Source organism: Leptonotus elevatus, chromosome 2 (genome assembly GCF_054856555.1).
Source record: "Leptonotus elevatus isolate MCC_2025b chromosome 2, RoL_Lele_1.0, whole genome shotgun sequence".
NCBI lineage: Eukaryota > Metazoa > Chordata > Actinopteri > Syngnathiformes > Syngnathidae > Leptonotus > Leptonotus elevatus.
This window is the reverse complement of record NC_141240.1, coordinates 17,813,945-17,831,120: the sequence shown is the minus strand read 5'-3', so window position 1 is coordinate 17,831,120 and position 17,176 is coordinate 17,813,945. Positions and strand designations below refer to the sequence as shown.

At 39.4% G+C, this 17,176-nt stretch overlaps 1 protein-coding gene across 13 annotated transcripts in view; it reads right to left on the bottom strand.

The window, feature by feature from the left end:
- The window catches only part of chl1a (cell adhesion molecule L1-like a), a 48,079-nt gene that overhangs the window by 18,125 nt on the left and 12,778 nt on the right, over window positions 1-17,176 (bottom strand). For 10 of the 13 annotated variants that reach the window (XM_086067963.1, XM_086067967.1, XM_086067964.1 and 7 more), the window contains exons 12-24: window positions 16,929-17,040; window positions 15,728-15,894; window positions 14,773-14,938; window positions 14,568-14,692; window positions 13,997-14,101; window positions 13,117-13,314; window positions 12,792-12,862; window positions 12,500-12,722; window positions 10,768-10,803; window positions 10,165-10,280; window positions 8,620-8,824; window positions 8,166-8,288; window positions 6,578-6,760 (exon numbers count right to left, since the gene is read on the bottom strand). In XM_086067963.1, coding sequence (XP_085924089.1) covers window positions 6,578-6,760; window positions 8,166-8,288; window positions 8,620-8,824; window positions 10,165-10,280; window positions 10,768-10,803; window positions 12,500-12,722; window positions 12,792-12,862; window positions 13,117-13,314; window positions 13,997-14,101; window positions 14,568-14,692; window positions 14,773-14,938; window positions 15,728-15,894; window positions 16,929-17,040 — 1,830 coding nt within the window. The remainder of the gene's footprint in view (window positions 1-6,577; window positions 6,761-8,165; window positions 8,289-8,619; window positions 8,825-10,164; window positions 10,281-10,767; window positions 10,804-12,499; window positions 12,723-12,791; window positions 12,863-13,116; window positions 13,315-13,996; window positions 14,102-14,567; window positions 14,693-14,772; window positions 14,939-15,727; window positions 15,895-16,928; window positions 17,041-17,176) is intronic. The other 3 variants (XM_086067966.1, XM_086067976.1, XM_086067974.1) reach the window with 1 other exon arrangement.

Genomic DNA, 17,176 nt, shown 5'->3' with positions numbered 1-17,176 from the left:
CTCCCTTTGCATTTACATATATCATAAAGTAGGTGCAACGTCTCAGTCCCTCTTGTTGCACATTTTCTTTGAAACTGCAGGGCAAGTACTGTTACCAGGTATCGGTATTGGGTCGATACCAGCCTTATGTCAAGGTATCGGGTACTCATGATGGCAGCCGATACCAATATTGAAGTTGTACAACCGCATATTTGGATTGGGCCTTTTCTTGGCTACTGGATTATTTGATTAATTTTAATTAATTTCTTTCTTTCTTTATTTAAAAAAATATTGGACATTTTATACAAAATACAGTATGTACTTTAAGAATAAATGGAAAAAAAAGATCATAAAAAATTGACATTAATTTCATGCAATTTTAAGAAAAATGCTTACTGGTATATATAGGTCTTTAAAATTGCATGTAATTGGTTTAATGTAAATTTTATGTATCAAAAGCAGTAGTTACTAGTGGTATAGGTACTTAGTATCAGTATTGGTGGCAGCTCAAGACTTGAGTACTCAGTACTGGTGTCTGTCTGGAAAAAAGTGGTATCGAACATCCCTATTTGAAACTGTTAGTAGATGAGAGCGGAGCGATATTGGAGTATACTGATTATACAATAGATGTTTATGGATGGCATACAATCACAGCATGCATGATGTCCCGCACGTCTGCTACAAGCTGAGCTGAAACGTAAACAAACAACTGCACTTTTCTAACGCATGCTGTTGTCATGTTTATTAGTTCAATTCTCCTATGGAGGCCTCTCTCTTGCTGCACTTTTCTTCATTATAGCGCCAGATCTAAAGCCTCTTCATGTCTCCTGAGGGATACATTCTTCGACAAATGGAAGTCGGCCGGCTCCATGCTGGAGTGAAGCTCCTCGTCGTTGTAGCATTGTAAACAAGCAGTGCAAGTCCAATAGTGCTATTATTTTCTGTTCAATAAAACACCAAAAACATCAGGCTGCAGTTGTGCAAAGGCCCGGCATGACGGGGGAGAATGTAACGTAGCTGTTGTAAGAGGTTGCGTTGATAAGCTCCACCAAATAATATGATGGCTAAAAAATGGCTGATAACAGTTCAAAACCTGGTTAGCATGATGCACAATAAATATTAAATGACAAAAAAAAAACGATGGAATAGCACAAATCATGAAAAAATTTGCTTACTTGTTGTAACAGGGTTCCAAATTACATGTGTCTCTTTAATCTTTGTTCATTTCTTCACTTCATGTATCAATACAATACTGTAACTGCATACAGAGAAATATTATTGCTATGTGATTCGGAGACTGGCTCCTTGTACTAGAATAGATTCTGATTCTGCTGATGGCTGTTTTTTGACTGCAGTCAAGCTGAAGAGCTCTTGATTGCTATGATTGTTATTTTTTCCACACAAACCCTTTTATATCAGCATTAGCTTCTTTCAGAGCTACCAACCGACAAATTGACGATAACAAGCCAGGTACTCAAATGTGGTGCGAGAGAGCAAATATTTGAATCCCTGTGGGATACTTGTGGTTATTTTTCCTGCGACTTGAGATTTGAGTTGCAATATGTGCTTGTGATGCTGTTTGTCTAATTTGAAACCCACGTTATCTCTGCTGCCCTTTTATCACGGGAGACCCCATGAAGGGAATGGACATTTGTTTCCTCAATCAGATTTATTCTTCTTCCTTTTCGTAGGGAACATTTTCAACTACTTTGTATTTAAATCTCATCTTGGCCACACACAAATCAAGTCCATATCAGTTTTGTGATGCCATTGTTTCGAAACTAGTTTGTTATATGAGCTCTGTGGCAGTGGTGTGCATATCTTAATATTAAAACATTGTATATATTGGAAATATGTATGTTTTTGTCAATTTTCTTTTTTTAATCTCACGCTCACAAACTGTAACTTTAACTCAATGATTCTAACAATCATTGGGCTACGATATGATACTCTCTGGAATCTATTTCATAGAAATTATTAGAAATTGTGTGAATTTACTGTACACAATTTTAAATGAAAACATGCGGGGGAAGAAAAAACATATTATTGTGTCCACTTAATGGCAACAGCATTTGAGAGCCTGTTTTACAGATCAACACAAAATTCAGGAGGCATGTCTATCGTCAAAAGTCAAAGTCAAAATTGAATAAGAAGTTGCCTTTTTGGTTTGGAGCAGCCAATTGTGGTGAAATTAATGACTTGGACAGCAGATCTCCTAAGGACTAAATTGCGGGCCTTTTTCTAAGTATGGTGCCAAAGGAAATGAAACAACTTGAAAAGTGTAGATTTACTTACTACATTGAGTTGCATTAATTACATACATCCAATTTAAAACTAATATGCTGACAAAACGGATTCAACTGATGGACAACGACAAGCATATATTGTGTATGTGCTTGCCATTTCATTACAAAGTGACATCGCCAGCTACTGGCCTGGTATAATAGAATTGGTTGTAGAAGTAAATTTTGCTGGTCCATACGAAAGACAATTGCTTGGACAAAGTTGTCTGTCGCAAAACTTTTAAGCCACCCGGGGTGGGGGGGATCCTCCTTTTTACCAGATCGTTGACATATAAGTGTCCCCTAAAGGCAAAATCTTCAGTGTGTGGAATCATTTGCCCCCCTGCGTTCCCATTTCAGCCCCCACACTGTCTCTCAATCACTGCACGTTAACGTCTCCAAATTCATGGTGCTCCTGCTTGGTGCTACTGGCAGCCATAAATTACATAGTGAGTAACATGCCTGGAGGATCACACTCCCCAAACAGAACCAGTTTGATCTCTCCACCAAGCTGCATTTACAAACAATTAATCTTACGGTAGGGAGAAAACGGCAAAGCCCTCAAAGGTATGAGTAACCTTTATTAAATAGAGGACAAATATCTCCCTTTACGGCCACATTTTCCACCTGGTGCATCGAGGATTTGTTTTCTAAAACTCCAAATGGCCTCTGTGTTGCCGATGAACTATTTGCGCTGAAATTACAGAGCAGCTTGAACGAAATTGATTTTGATAACATGTTGAGGTTGAAGCAGGCTGGGTTAGATTACATGGTACAACAAAAAAATCAAGTGTTGTATGAGTTCTGTTTAAATTGTCATTTAATATGAGTATTCAGAGACGGCATTCAACTCTGGAAGTGGGTGAGTATGTTCAGCAACAACAGGATTGGAGTTCACTGGATGAATAAGAGCTTCAGCTTGATGGAAAAGCGGAACAGCAGACCCTCTGCAATTGAACCATGTTACGGTAAAAGCCATTTGCTAGCGTGTACAGTAGGGGTGTGCCCAAAAAATCATTCTCATAAGAATCGTAATTCTCATTTAGTACGATTCAGAATCGATTTTAAATGTCCCTAAATCGATTTTATTTAAATTACTTTATACTGTCTTCCCTTTGTTTGTGTGTGCCTTTATTGGGAGCGCTGTTCATGTTGTACCTGATTTGGCCACTTAGGGGCAGTGTAATTCCACGCGGTCTGATACACTGTTAAGTTGTAGCCACATTAGAGAGTAGAGGGAAAAGTCCCGATCAAGTTATTCCAATAAAAATTGTTTTTTTGCAGCGTGGAGACGTTCTTTTGAGTGATAAAAGTGCCGTAGTAGCGCACTAGTTAGCATTAGCGAGTCACACTGGAGTAGATCATTACGATTCCTTGAACATCTATAAATTGAGGCAAAAATCATTGTCAATCAAATCATTTTGAATCAAAAATCCTTCTTAATCGAAAATCGATTCGCACGCCCAAAAATCGGAATTGAATCGAATCGTGAGACATTCAAAATTCCCACCTCTAGTGTATAGTATTTGTATGTGTCTCTATTTGGGTTGTCAATAAATGCCACAAATTAATTGTCTTCAAGCTAAACCATAATTACACATATTTAATGGTTATAAAATAAACCAAAAAAAATGTATTACTATAAATAAGCTCACTTTTTTATTGATTTAATAATTAGTTTATTAGGTTGTTTTTGCTAACTGTGTTTTATGTTATGTCTATGCAAGTACATTTTTGTTAAATTTAAACATATTAGTTAGTATGCAAGTATGTATAATTACGCAGGAATTGGTAATAAAAATAAAAACTTGCCAGGAAAGTTTTAAGTAGAAACAAAAGACCAAAAAAAAGCAACGGTGCTATTTTACTGTTCAACCATGCATAATAATAAATTGTAAAACCATATCACTACCATATCAAAAGCAAGTTTTTAACCATTTTAGAGTATTTGTTTATTTTAATTATACCTACCCCACTTAAAGCTGATTTTCAGAAAAGAGTAAACAAATCATTGGAGTTTAAATGATTCTCTAATTACACACAATTTGAACAACAAATTGCCAACACCAAGCAGCAGCTATTATTATTCAATTAGCACAAGGGCTGAGAAAAGATTTTTGTTTGTTTGTTTGCTTGCTTTTTTCTACCTTGACCAAGCTGAACCACAGACATTTTAAAAATACAACATTACATGATTAAGCTCCCACAGAAAGCAAATAAATGGCAAACATTCATATTAATCCTCGTTTTTCAAAAACATTAGATAAGAGATGCTAGAGGTGCTGTTCTTGCCCTCATTAGCACTCCTCGTCTCAATGTCTGACAATATTTGCAACCCTTTATATGCAACATCCTGATGAACATTCCAGTTGCAATAATACATTCATTACATGTTTTCCAGGAAGACTTCCAGCCATCCATTTACAATAGCGTTTGTCCTCATTAGGGTTGCGGGTGAGCCCGAGCGTATCCCAGCCGTCTTTGGGCGGGGGGGGCGGAGTACGTCCTGGACTGGTTGCCAACTAATTGCAGCATTGGTGAAGTTTGCCATTGGAAAAGAATCTTCATTATTCTCAACTACATCAGCTAAGAATGCACATCACATATGCTTGACTGCAACTGCCTTCTATGAAAATCTACAGCAATAGAATTTTGTGTTATCAGTTTATTAAGGTTATTTCAAAGTGAGTCTTCCGATGGAATTTAAATTGGAGTTTGCATATTCTCCCCTTGCTTTGATGAATTGAAGACTTTAAATATTCCATGTGATTGACTGGTTAAACTTTGCCTGTTTGGTTTGAAAGTTCAACCACTGTCAGGAAAATGATTGTGGTCAAAGTTACGTAGTGTATTATCTTAGAAAGTAAATATTTTTTCTAGCTTTTTCCTCTAGTTGGGGGCCTGTTTTGATACAGGTTCTATGAAGGAGATGCCCTTAATGACTCCACTACTCCCTATTTATCTCATTTATGAGTAAGGTGGGCTAGCTAGCCCTTCCAGAGGCTAGTTAAGTTTAAATTTCGGACAAAAAGGCACCATTTTATAATCCTTAAATTTTCTAAAATGTGTGAGCTTTATAATATGGTGTACCTTATGTGAGGATGTTTTCTTTTCAAGTTGTCGTCTTTAATTCAAATACCTTCTTATTTACTGTCACATTCGCGTTCTCATTCTCATTTCGTTTTTGTCATCCTGAATTCCGTTTCCAAGGACCATGGGAAATGTAGTTCTAAGGTCACCATAAGTGAGTGTTTCTGGCGGCGTGGTTCCAATGTTACAACGTGTCCTACATTGTATATACAAGACACAATATCATTTGGGTCTGTGGGACCGAGACAACCACCTTGATAATGGGGAGCGAGTTAGTTGGCGTATCTGATGGGTGTATTGCTTGTTTACAGCTGTTGAACCGTCAACCAAAATAGCAGTTTGCGGCAAAAGTGATAACATATCCACCGAATACTAGTGATGGGAAAATGAAGCTTCATGAAGCACTTGTAATATTTTTTGACTCCTCTAGATGCCACTCTTGGTTGAAAGATGCAGTGGAAATGTAATCAATTTCCTTTGCACTAGCCTTTATATTTAAACCAAGAGCACCATCTAGGGGAGTCAAAAAATATCACAAGTATTCGGTAGTGATGGGAAAACGAAGCTTCATGAAGCACTTGTGATATGTTTTGACTCCCCTAGATGGTGCTCTTGGTTTAAATATAAAGGCTAGTGCAAAGGAAATTGATTACATTTACTACCGAATACTAGTGATGGTAAAACGAAGCTTCATGAAGCACTTGTGATATTTTTTGACTCCCCTAAATGGTGCTCTTGGTTTAAATATAAAGGCTAGTGCAAAGGAAATTGATTACATTTCCACTGCATCTTTCAACCAAGAGTGGCATCTAGAGGAGTCAAAAAATATTACAAGTGCTTCATGAAGCTTCATTTTCCCCATCACTACCGAATACCAGATTGAAGTTCAAACTTGCTCGAAGCAACCCCGTGTAGTTGTACGGCGAACAAAAACACACAATACCTGGTCTGAAACTAGCATAATAGCACAAAATCTAGCAAATAAAAATATACAATTAGAATAAATAATTTGACGTAAAATGCTTCATGAAGATAATGCACTTAATAATCCAGTGGGCAATATGGTCCGGAAAATACGGTACGAAACAGGCCTTACCCTACTTACTTAACTTTCGTAACTTCCAAGATCAAAAAAGATCAAGTACTTTCAGAGCGAACTTTTGCTTTGGATCCTACAAGAGCATATAGGCCATTACCCAATCTGCCATATTTGTTCATGTACTCACGTGCTGGAGTGACAGTGCTGCTCTCCTGCGCCCGTGGAGGTCCACACCCTGTCCGAGTGCAGGCACTGAGGAGGAAGAGGTAGAGGCTGCCCTCTTCTAAGCCCTCCAGTTGCCAGTGGGTGGTGTCAGGCCCTGCGATGTTCATTTCCCGGGAATCGAGCACCTCCTTTGTGGTCTCATTAACTGCAAGAAAGGCCTTACGTCAGTTCAAGAGAGACATGGCGGACGTCGGAGATGTCAGCAGCACATGTTGTATGTTAATGGAACAACGCTGAAATAAGGGTCAGCGGCCGGGGAATGGGGGAGGATGAATAGGTGCCACGTTCGCTCATGCGGAGAGCAAATGTCGCAGATACATGTCTTGACAGGTAAGCTGAGCAGGAATACATTAAGATGTCAAGAGGGAGATGAGGCGGAATATATACAGCTGAAAAGAAATGATGGAAGCGTTTTAACAAAGTGGAAGTTGATGAAGAGGGGAGGGAGCCAAACAGGGATGATAAAAGTGGGTAAACAAAGCAGCAAAGTTGAGGAAAACTAGGAAATGCAGAAGAAAGGAAGAAAACATTTGCATAAAGTGTAGGCGGTGCAAGGAAGTGGGAATATAGGGGCAATCAGGAGCAGTCAAACACATCACCGACATGCATTATAGATCAAAGTGCAGCGCGTGTGTGCCGGGTGTAAAGCAACATCGATGCCAATGTTGAAATGCAGGTGAGGGTTGATGCTGAGCCAAAGCAGCTCACAGCCAATTTAGGAGCTTTCATCAAGTTAGTCATCAACTAATTTAGACGCACAGAGTGGATTACTCTGCAGCACTTTATTGGCACATTCAACACACAGCTATATTTCGAAATGTGGCAGCGATACAAGAGGATCTAGTGTTATTAAATCACAAAGTGATTCAGCCAATGAGAGTGTACAAAAGCAAAGCCCCTCACTCACTAACGGTTCTCATGCACTTGGGAAAAGCTTGTGAATGGGGGAGGGCGTCAGGGCAAAAACAGCCTCGACATGAATGATTGTTTTGGGGAAAGAATCTGCAGTCCCACAGGATGGGAGACGTTAGAAGACTTAAGAAGTCATCACTCTTTTGGGTGTTGGAAGGGCTTAGTTCAGAACTAAACATTGCCATCTAGCGTTGAATACTGATGCATGCAAATGAGAGGAGAGCCTTTCTTTGATTCTAATTATTTCATATTCAACCCAGAACATTGATTCAGTAGCGAAATCAAAATGCCTCACAACCTTTATTATGAGATAAATCTCTATGGTTTGCCAGTCTGCTTTTCTTAAAAGCTCTTTCTAGTTGGCCATTTAAAGTAAACTAGTGAAGTGGCAATGCAAAAAAAGTGGCAAAAATTCACAATAGACATCGGCCGGCAAATTAAATGTACGTTAGACCTTATAGCTTATATGCTTAACCTCTTACCTAACATTTCTGCACATCTCACATTGTATATAATGCCTCCCACAGCACGTAAAATCAAATGTTAATGCATAAAATCCCAGAGGGCTCCACTATAGGCCAGCCATTGGTTATTATGCGTGTGCTTGCATGTGTGAGAGAGTGCCTGTGTACACATACTGAGGTGATACTGCAGGAGGTAGCCAGTCAAGAAGCCGTTTGCCACCAGTGGTGGACCCCATACAAGCCGGATCGACTCTTTCTGCTCATTGGAGGTGGTCAGAATGGGCACTTGCTCTGGAACTGTAAAATAAGTGGAATTATCGTCTTTCTTAAGATACATGCCATTGTTGTGCATGTGAATGCAATGAAATCATTTTTGTTGCACATTTATTATTCTTATTCTCAAATGATCATTATTTCAATGTCATTTCAGTTTGCTACATTACCCCAAGATGAAATTCAACTCACACTCCGCCCTGTAATTTAAGCTGCATTAGAGTCTCTCCCAAAATTAGGTGCCATTTTACATTTGATTTGATAAATGTATTTGTATGTGTGAAAGCTGTGAGTGCATAAGGAGCACCTATGTGTTAGGAGCTGTATCTATAAATAGTAAGAGTCAACATTTCACCTCCTTCTGGGGTGTTGAAGGTGACGGGGTCACTGCTAGGCCCATTTCCCTTCTTGTTGAAGACGTTGACAGTGAGCCTATACTCTGAGAAAGCGTCAAGGCTGGGCACAATGGCGTGAGTCCTCTTCCCAGGAAATGACAGCGTGTGGCGCTCATCCAAGATCCTGTCAGGATTCAGGAAACTTCGCTTCCTCAGACAGTGAACCTGTAAGAAGGCGGCAATGGTGAAATGCTTCGCAACGCACTTAATGTGGTGAATCTGATATTTATTTTTATTAATGGGACTTAAATGTTTGTAACTTTATTAGTAAAGTATAACAAGCCGTGGGCAGACATGATGTTTGGACCTTCAACTAACAAGTCAGCATCAATCACTCAACCTTATTGTTGTTATATTATATGAATGTATCATGGGGTGACAATTGCTCATCATTGTAGCCTGTTGACAGAATAAAAGTAACAGCTTGCATCATGACAACTCTTTGGGTGCCCTTGAGCAAGGCACCAAAACCCATCAGAAACTTGGCTCAGGGGTGCATGCACGTCCTACCACTTTGATGCATGTGGTGGTTCTGCAACAAAAATTTACGTGTCTAATGTTTCTTCTTTGCCCCTGACAGGAGTTTAATTACACTGCAGCATTTGGTGAGGTGTGACAAGAAAAACGACCAATGAAGCATCTCCGTGTTGTGTTTTCTTTCCCAGACAGGCTGCCATCTGGTGAGGTGTCAAAAGCCGCCTTCACACTGACTTCCCTCAAAATTGGCGCATCAGAGGCGTAACAGCATAAAAGACATTTATCTGCCGATTCTTTCACACAGAACTCAACGGGGCGGGAGATTGCCATGTCTGTGTGTGAATTCAAACAGCCGATGTGGCTTCCCGCTAACAGATGGTTTGATGAGTGGTGGGCTTTGCACCAGTGTCTTGTGTGACGTATTTGATACTTGTTTAACAATCTCATATAGTCGTTCATCATTGTACATTTGATTGTATTTTAACTCTGATTTGTTTTACATGGTGACCTTGAGTGTCTTTAAAGGCGTATTATGATGAAGATGATGATGAAGGACAGCTACTCAGGAAAAAGGTATAAAGGAATTTAAAAAAGTTTTGATATTTGGCCCAAAAGAAGTCTCAGATAGGCTACAATCCTTACTTGACCCTCTTGTTTCGAATATTAGACCTTCTTCTCGCTAATCTTGGTGCGATATTTGATTCGGAACTGAAGTTTGATATCCATGTAAAGAAGCTCGTGCAGTTATGCTACTTGAACCACTATATATAGATTTTTATTGCATTAGTATATTTGTATGTTTGTTATTTTATTTATATTTTTAATCTTCTTATGTCTAACTGTTTTAACTGGCTGTTGGCTTTTATGTGTTTGTATTTTATTTGTTTGTAAAGCACCTTGTGCTGTGTTGCTTGAAAGGTGCTATATAAATAAAATTATTATATAAATAAAATTATTAATACAGGTCTGAATTTGAAATCATTATCTGCACACAAATAATTTTGGGGTGGTGCATGATGAAAACTTACGTGGTACCCCTTTAGGTGTCCTCTCAGTGTGACGGGCGGAACCGGGGTCCAGCTTACTCTCAGAACAGTCGAGTTAATCACCTCCACTGCAACATCCCTTGGTGCGGCGGTGGGAACTAAACGACACATGGAGGGAGGTCACGCAACTCTTACAGTAACTCACAAAGTCCCTTAACACTCCAGTCAAGCTTGTAGACGCAGGAGCAAAGAAATGTTGGTGCAAGTGTTTTGGGTTGAACTGCTAATGGTGGTACTAAATGAGCAGGCACATATATTTGAAAGCATAATGCCTCAAATCATCTTTTACGAAGAGGCGGGGGTAGACCAAAAAATACTTCTACATAATTTAATTTCTGCACTACATAGTAGCTGGAGAGGATGGAAGCAAAGCAGACACTAGAAGCAGCAGCATCGCGCCTCAGTCGGCCTACGCTGCGGAGCGCGTCGTGATCTAATAAAGGTCGCACAGATTCTGAGACAGAAGCGGTACATTTCAGATCTCACAGCTCTACAAAAGGTTATTTGCCACCTGCTGCATTCGAGGGAGGGAGAAGTCACTACAGCAAAGCGGCAGTCAAACAGGAAAAAAGGAAAGAACTTAACCTGACACATTTTCCCGCAGACAATGTCGAAAGACGACTGAAGATGGGGTGGGGTACCACAAAAACAAATAATTAAGAAAGCCATAAACAATGTGAGCTAATTGAGCCTCAAGTTAAGAGTATTTACAGTAATAGACAGTGGTACCTCGGTGTGTGAATACAATTCGTTCCTGTGAAGTGATCAAAGTCCGAATTGTTCAACCTCTGAGATATTTTTCCAATAGGAAATCATGTAAATGAAATTAATAAGTTCCCAAGCTCTAAAAACTGAAAACTCCCATTTTAATTTATATTTATGTAAAAAAAAAAAAAAAAAAAAAAAACATGAACACCCTGTACAGTATTTAAACAATAAAAAATTATTTACCTTTTTTGTTGTGGTGTAATGGCAGCAGTGGATGAAAAATGCTGTGTTAATGCATGCTTTAGTTCAGTGCTGAGTTTTGGGCATATTGTTAGACTACTAAGGTTTAGCGTTTAGCGTCAGGCATGTTGTTGAACAGCTATAAGGGGGGTCCTTGTGCCAGTAATTACGGAAGTAGTCACGGTAGTTACAATGGCGCAATAATCCCCTTCCTAAATCCACTGTGGTTCGTAGCACTGTACGTTTTTCTTTGTTTCCACTGGCACTGCTGTCTTTCTTTGGTCCCATGTAGAAGAAAATTGTGCTGAAAAAAATGAGTATTCACCCACTCTGACTGGAAATGAGCAGCGCTTCCTCTCTACCACGACGTGAGCATTCGGCATTGCTCAGCTTCACTCGGCTACCCGTTCAAGGTGCGTTTGGCTTTGCTAGGTTTTTGCTTGGGTGTTCGAACTCTGAGAATGAGGTCAAACTCCGAGCCTTTTTTTACTCCGATTTTTTGGTCGTTGTCCGATTTGTACAAGTCCCGAGATGTTCGAACCCCGATGTTCCACTGTAACTAGAAATAGAAGTTTCCCTGACAAATGTGTGTGAATGCTGAAACGTCATAGAAAAATGGGGGACGATAGTACTAGTTAATTCTGGGTAAGACCGTTTGAGAACATTTTGTGGTGACGGCACAGTGCACGAGTGGGTAGCAAATCAGCAACAACAAATTGAGTTGCTTTGTGGTTAATTAATTTGACCCAACTTTTGGATTAAGCAAGCAACACAAAAAGTTGGGTCAATCCCTTTTTGACCCCATTTGGGTTGTTTTTGACCCAAGTGTTATGAGATTGCAATTCACTGCAATAAAAATTACAAGATAAGACTTTTCAACTGTAATGTATTAGCCACGCTTCTTCTGTTTCTTATTTGTATTTTCTTGCAGTCTGGATAACCTTTGGCACCATGCTGCCTCTCACAGGTCAGTGTTGGTGACACGACAGACTTGTGGTGTAGGGGAGGGAACTCGATTGTCGGTGGAGATATGATATTTACATTATGTGTATTATAAATTTTTACTTTGTCGTGTGTGGTCTATCACATAAGAAAAAACATTTAGAATGCTAAAAAATGTTTGTGTGTACACTTCTTAAAATTACTTCCTGTTTTTTTCAGCAGACCATAAGCTATTAAATCAACAGCTCCTCTGCTGGTTACGGCAATGAAATGCACTCCATTTAAAAAAGACATTAAAAATCATGCTGATTTCATCTCCTAAATGTTCGATACACTAGAGCATCAGCGTAAAAGCTTGTCTCCCAGCATTTCAACAATAAATAAATGTCATGCCATATTTGTAGTTTCTGACGCAATTTTCACTCACCATCTTCTCCAGAATAACCCGTAGCAATTTTAGGCTCCGGTCCCCAGCCGTGGCTGTTCCTGCTCTGAATTTTGATCTCGTACGGGATGAAGGTTGACGTGTTCCTCACAATGAAGGAGTGTCTTTTGTCCAGGTGTTCTGTCCATGTATCTTCCACAGCGAGTTTCCTGTAGCTAACCTTGTACTCCAGGCCTGGCCCATTGTGTTCAACAGGCAACAGTGGCTACAACGGGAATATTTCATTGGATCGGATCCCAATACATGGAAATGATGTAGTTCAGTAAAATCTTACCTCCCAGCTGATGTCCATTTGATGAGGCAGGTGGCCTTGGATTTTAATGTTTTCTGGGTTCCTATCAGGAGCTTTGAAGGGTATTTGTAAAAATGATGATTCTTACACATTGAATTGTGCACACAGTACTGTCAACTGCTGCAACAAAATGCTGTGGAGCAAACTTCTTCTTTGAGAGGTTCAAAGGGATAACTAAGCTTACTGCTTCAGAATTACAGTGTGTAAATTTGGCTGGCCCCACACAATTGAAAAAAAAAAACTGTGAAAAACTTAATCAGAGCAGAAAGCACGGATTCAAGTGAGAGAGTGAGTGAGTGCTTCTCACCAGCTGGGGGGGTTTTGTAGCGCTCAGTAGGCTCACTAGGGGGGCCAGGTCCAACAGCATTCACTGCGTAGACTCTGAACTGGTAGTTAAGATGTCCGTGGAGTGCCAGCTCGGCTGTTGCCTGGTTACCAGGGACTTTGTGGAGCTCTTTCCACTTGCCTGGCTCCCATTGGCTTTCCTCATACTCCACAATGAATTCTGTATTCATGCAGGGGATCAGGGACGAGCGCGTTTAATCATCATCAAACACATACTCATTTGAACTTCTGAAATCATATTGTAAATGGACATTCTGTTTCTTAAGTATTATCTTAATGAAGGGTCAATATGCGGTTCACCATGAAGACTGCTGAATTAATTTAATTAATGTTAACTAATCCAATGTGATGATTAGATGAAGAGAATCGTAAACTAAATTACCTAATAAAAGAAAATGTATTTAATATTTTTAAATATTGCCCTATTATTATCAAAATAATAATAGTATTTTGCACATTTAGATGCACAGGTTAAACACCTATAGTAGCACAAAATACAGGTTAAACAGGCACATCACAAAATTTAAAACATTTCAATATTTCAGTTTCTTTCTGCCTTATTCTATAAGTAGTTGGGGACTGTAACAGTATGAGTTCATTCAAAGGGAATAATGAGAGCCGCTTCCATTGGATGACAAGCAAGTCGGCTGTGTTCCCTCCCACAAACGCAAACATCCCGTTCTACCCGCGCCCGTCAAACAAAATACCAAAAGAAAGAAAATGTACTCATGTGCACAATGCACTTTGCACTCGGCCTGTGTTGGGCATGAGAAAAGGGCCCAAAGTGTCTGTGAACATGAATTTAAAAACTAAACCCATATTTTACATCCATTTTGTCTCACCTGTTACGGAACTGTTGTGGTCACTGCCAGGTACCCACGTTAAACTGATATGTCTCTTATTCTTGAGTTCACTTATCTCTACGTTTTGCGGGGCATCAGGAACATCTGCAACATCCAGGTCATAGTAGATTTTTCAACATAAACAATGGCTGTTTAATCAAATGTGTCACAAAACAACAACACCAACAATTTAAGGAAGCTACTTGCGTGATCTCTCATGTGGTAATCAGTATTACATATTATTATCCACTCAACATTATATAACAGAGCACTTAATTAAACACTTTAGTCCCTTCTAGGCCACAGTTTGCCGGACGAAGTTAATTTGACTGTTTTTGCCGTACACGTGATATGATGATCACAAAAACAGCATTATAAGGATGACGGGTGTATTTACATACATTTGTACAGCAAACAGCACATCACAAACTGCTGCACATTATTGCTCATAATGCAAAGACACATGGCATTGGAAAATGTTTTGAATTCAAAGTCTATTGCATCCTTTCCACCCATGGCCAATGATTATGTACTGTGTAGGTATACAGTATGATGAACAGGAGCACCTTACCAAGAACTGTGAGAAGTGCAGTACTATTGTCCTTATCCAGACGTGTTCTGGCCATGCATGAGTATACTCCCTCATCATTCAGGTTCACGTTCATGATCTGCAGCATGCCATCACCCACAAAGTACCTGAACATAAAAAATCTTTGATTAAGTCATGGTATGCACATTACCTGAATCAGCGGAGAATTGTTATTGCATCTGCAAACCTGGAATGCTCTTCTGTGGACAGTGTCATTTTCTCCCCGTCCTTTATCCAAACCACCTCAAAGGAGTCCTGCAGACTTTTGTCATACTCGGCTTGACACGTCAACTGGGCTGTGGTACCGCTGATGACCTGCATGTCCTGAAGTCCATTTACAATGTGTGTGGGGTCTAGCAATAGAAAGTCAAAGAGGAAAATGTATAAGACCACACAAAAGTACATTTCATTAAAAAATAAAAATAAAAATAAAAATAAAAAATAAAAATAAAAAAACTTAACCCCACCCATCCATTTTGGGGTGAAATCCTACCCTGGATATATGACCGAGTTATTGTTGTTATTCAATAAATAAATCAAAATACTATTTTATAAATAAAATACATAATATGCAATATACAGTACTTGTCAAAAGTATTAGAACACACCAATTACTCCAGTTTTTGGTATTGAAAGTCAAGCAGTGCAAGTCCAATGAATAGCTAGAAATGGTACAAACGTCAGTTAAGTGGTGAAATGCCAAAGGTCCAAAAAGCAAAACATACATTTTAACATACATTTCAGAACTATACACAAATGCACAGTCTACAGACCTTAACCCTATCAAGATGTTTTAGGATGGCATTCAACAGCATGAATAAATTTCAATTAAAGAAAAAAAAGGAAATATAGTGGTTCTGAAACTTTTGACCAATGACGACAATATGTTATTGTTTTGCACACCTTTTCTTTTTTTTTTCTCCTAGATTTTAATATTAGCTCTTCCAGACTAGCACCAAGTCCTCATCCACTGCCATCCAAAACCCCTGTCATCCTTAAAGCTAATTTGCTAATTTACCTCAACCATTTACAACTCTTAATAATTGGTTCATTTGTCATCATTTGTGTTCATTTGTGCTTGGCCCTTTAAGAACTATCTTGTCTAGTAATGCTTAAGCAATTTTCTTATTTTGTTGCGATACCTTTCACTGCCAGCACAGCCGTGATAGACGACTTGCCCTCGCTGTTATCGGCAACACAGACGTATTCGCTGCTGTCTTTCTTCTCCACACTGGATATTTGTAACAACCCGTTCTGAAGGGCAACAAATCTTTCTCCCTCAATGGTTTCTGGAGTCTCATCTTTGGCCCTGAGAGAGAGCAAGAATGCTTTCACATACAGTAGGTGCTGCATATCTGACAGCAAAGTCCATTATGCAAAACTAAATTAGAAAGTCATATTTTACAGTGTCGCATATTTCCTTCTGGATGAATGGACAAAAATTCCTACGGACACACTTCTTGAAGAAAGTTTTCTCAGAACAGTGTGGTAAATGCAATAGGGTAAATGAATCCATCCATCCGTCCAGCCATCCATCAGGAATGAATGTGAGTAAAATGGTTGCTTGTCTATATAAAAGTCTGTTGGGATAGGCACCCAAATGACAAGAGGCATAAAAGAGGGATGGAAAGAATGTTTGCACCCAAAGTTTGTGTTACATAGTCACAATTACTTTTTTTGTGACATAAATTGTCATCTGTGTGACCTTGGCATGGATTTCTATCCCAGTCAAATTGCCCGCACAACTCCGGCAAGTATATCTAGTTGGTAAAAACCACAGCCGTATGTCATACAGTGGTGGTTCCCATGGCAATGAAATGGGTTTTGAATGGTGACTTTGAGGCATATCTACTGTGTCTCTATACTGGAACAGTCAGAATACTTTTTTCTTTTTTTTTGGTGCTGCACATTTCAATTCAACAAAGCCCATTTCTCAGGCTTATAATCTCAATCCATGTCAGTAAAGTTTTTAAGTGGATCATCCCCAGACACAAACTAGTAAAACCAAAAAGTGTATCGGGAGGGACTAAGATCTCTTTTAAAGGAAATGAAGCAGAGCTTTAATGCTCATTAATAGAATCTAATTAGCCCCAATTTCGAGGATGGCAAGAGGATAATCTCATTAAACAGACAGAAGCCTGTGTGGCGTGAACACCTCAAGCAGCGTGGATTGAATAGTTGACTCACATGCTGCAGTTCGGCACTTTTTTTCCTAAGTCACACTCGCTGATGTGTTTATTTGTGACTGAGACCCCCCCCCCCCCCCCCCCCAAAAAAAATCACACCACATGATGTGTCAGGTTCTTCTGTGTAATTTCTCACCAGCAGTCCCATGCTTCTTACCAAGAGATAGTGGGAGGTGGCGAGCCGAAAGCACTGCAGTTCATGGTCACGTCTTCACCACGTATCACTGCGTACTCACGGTAGTCCTCGGTCAGGATCAGAGGAGCCATATCTACAAGTGAATGGGAAAATTACAAATCGAGTCTTCATGCTAAAAAAAATGCATTCATCAGTCATCTTGAGGCAACTTTCATTTGTCTTTGTTTTCCCAGACTGAGGATATTGTTTAAAAACTGAAGCAATTATGT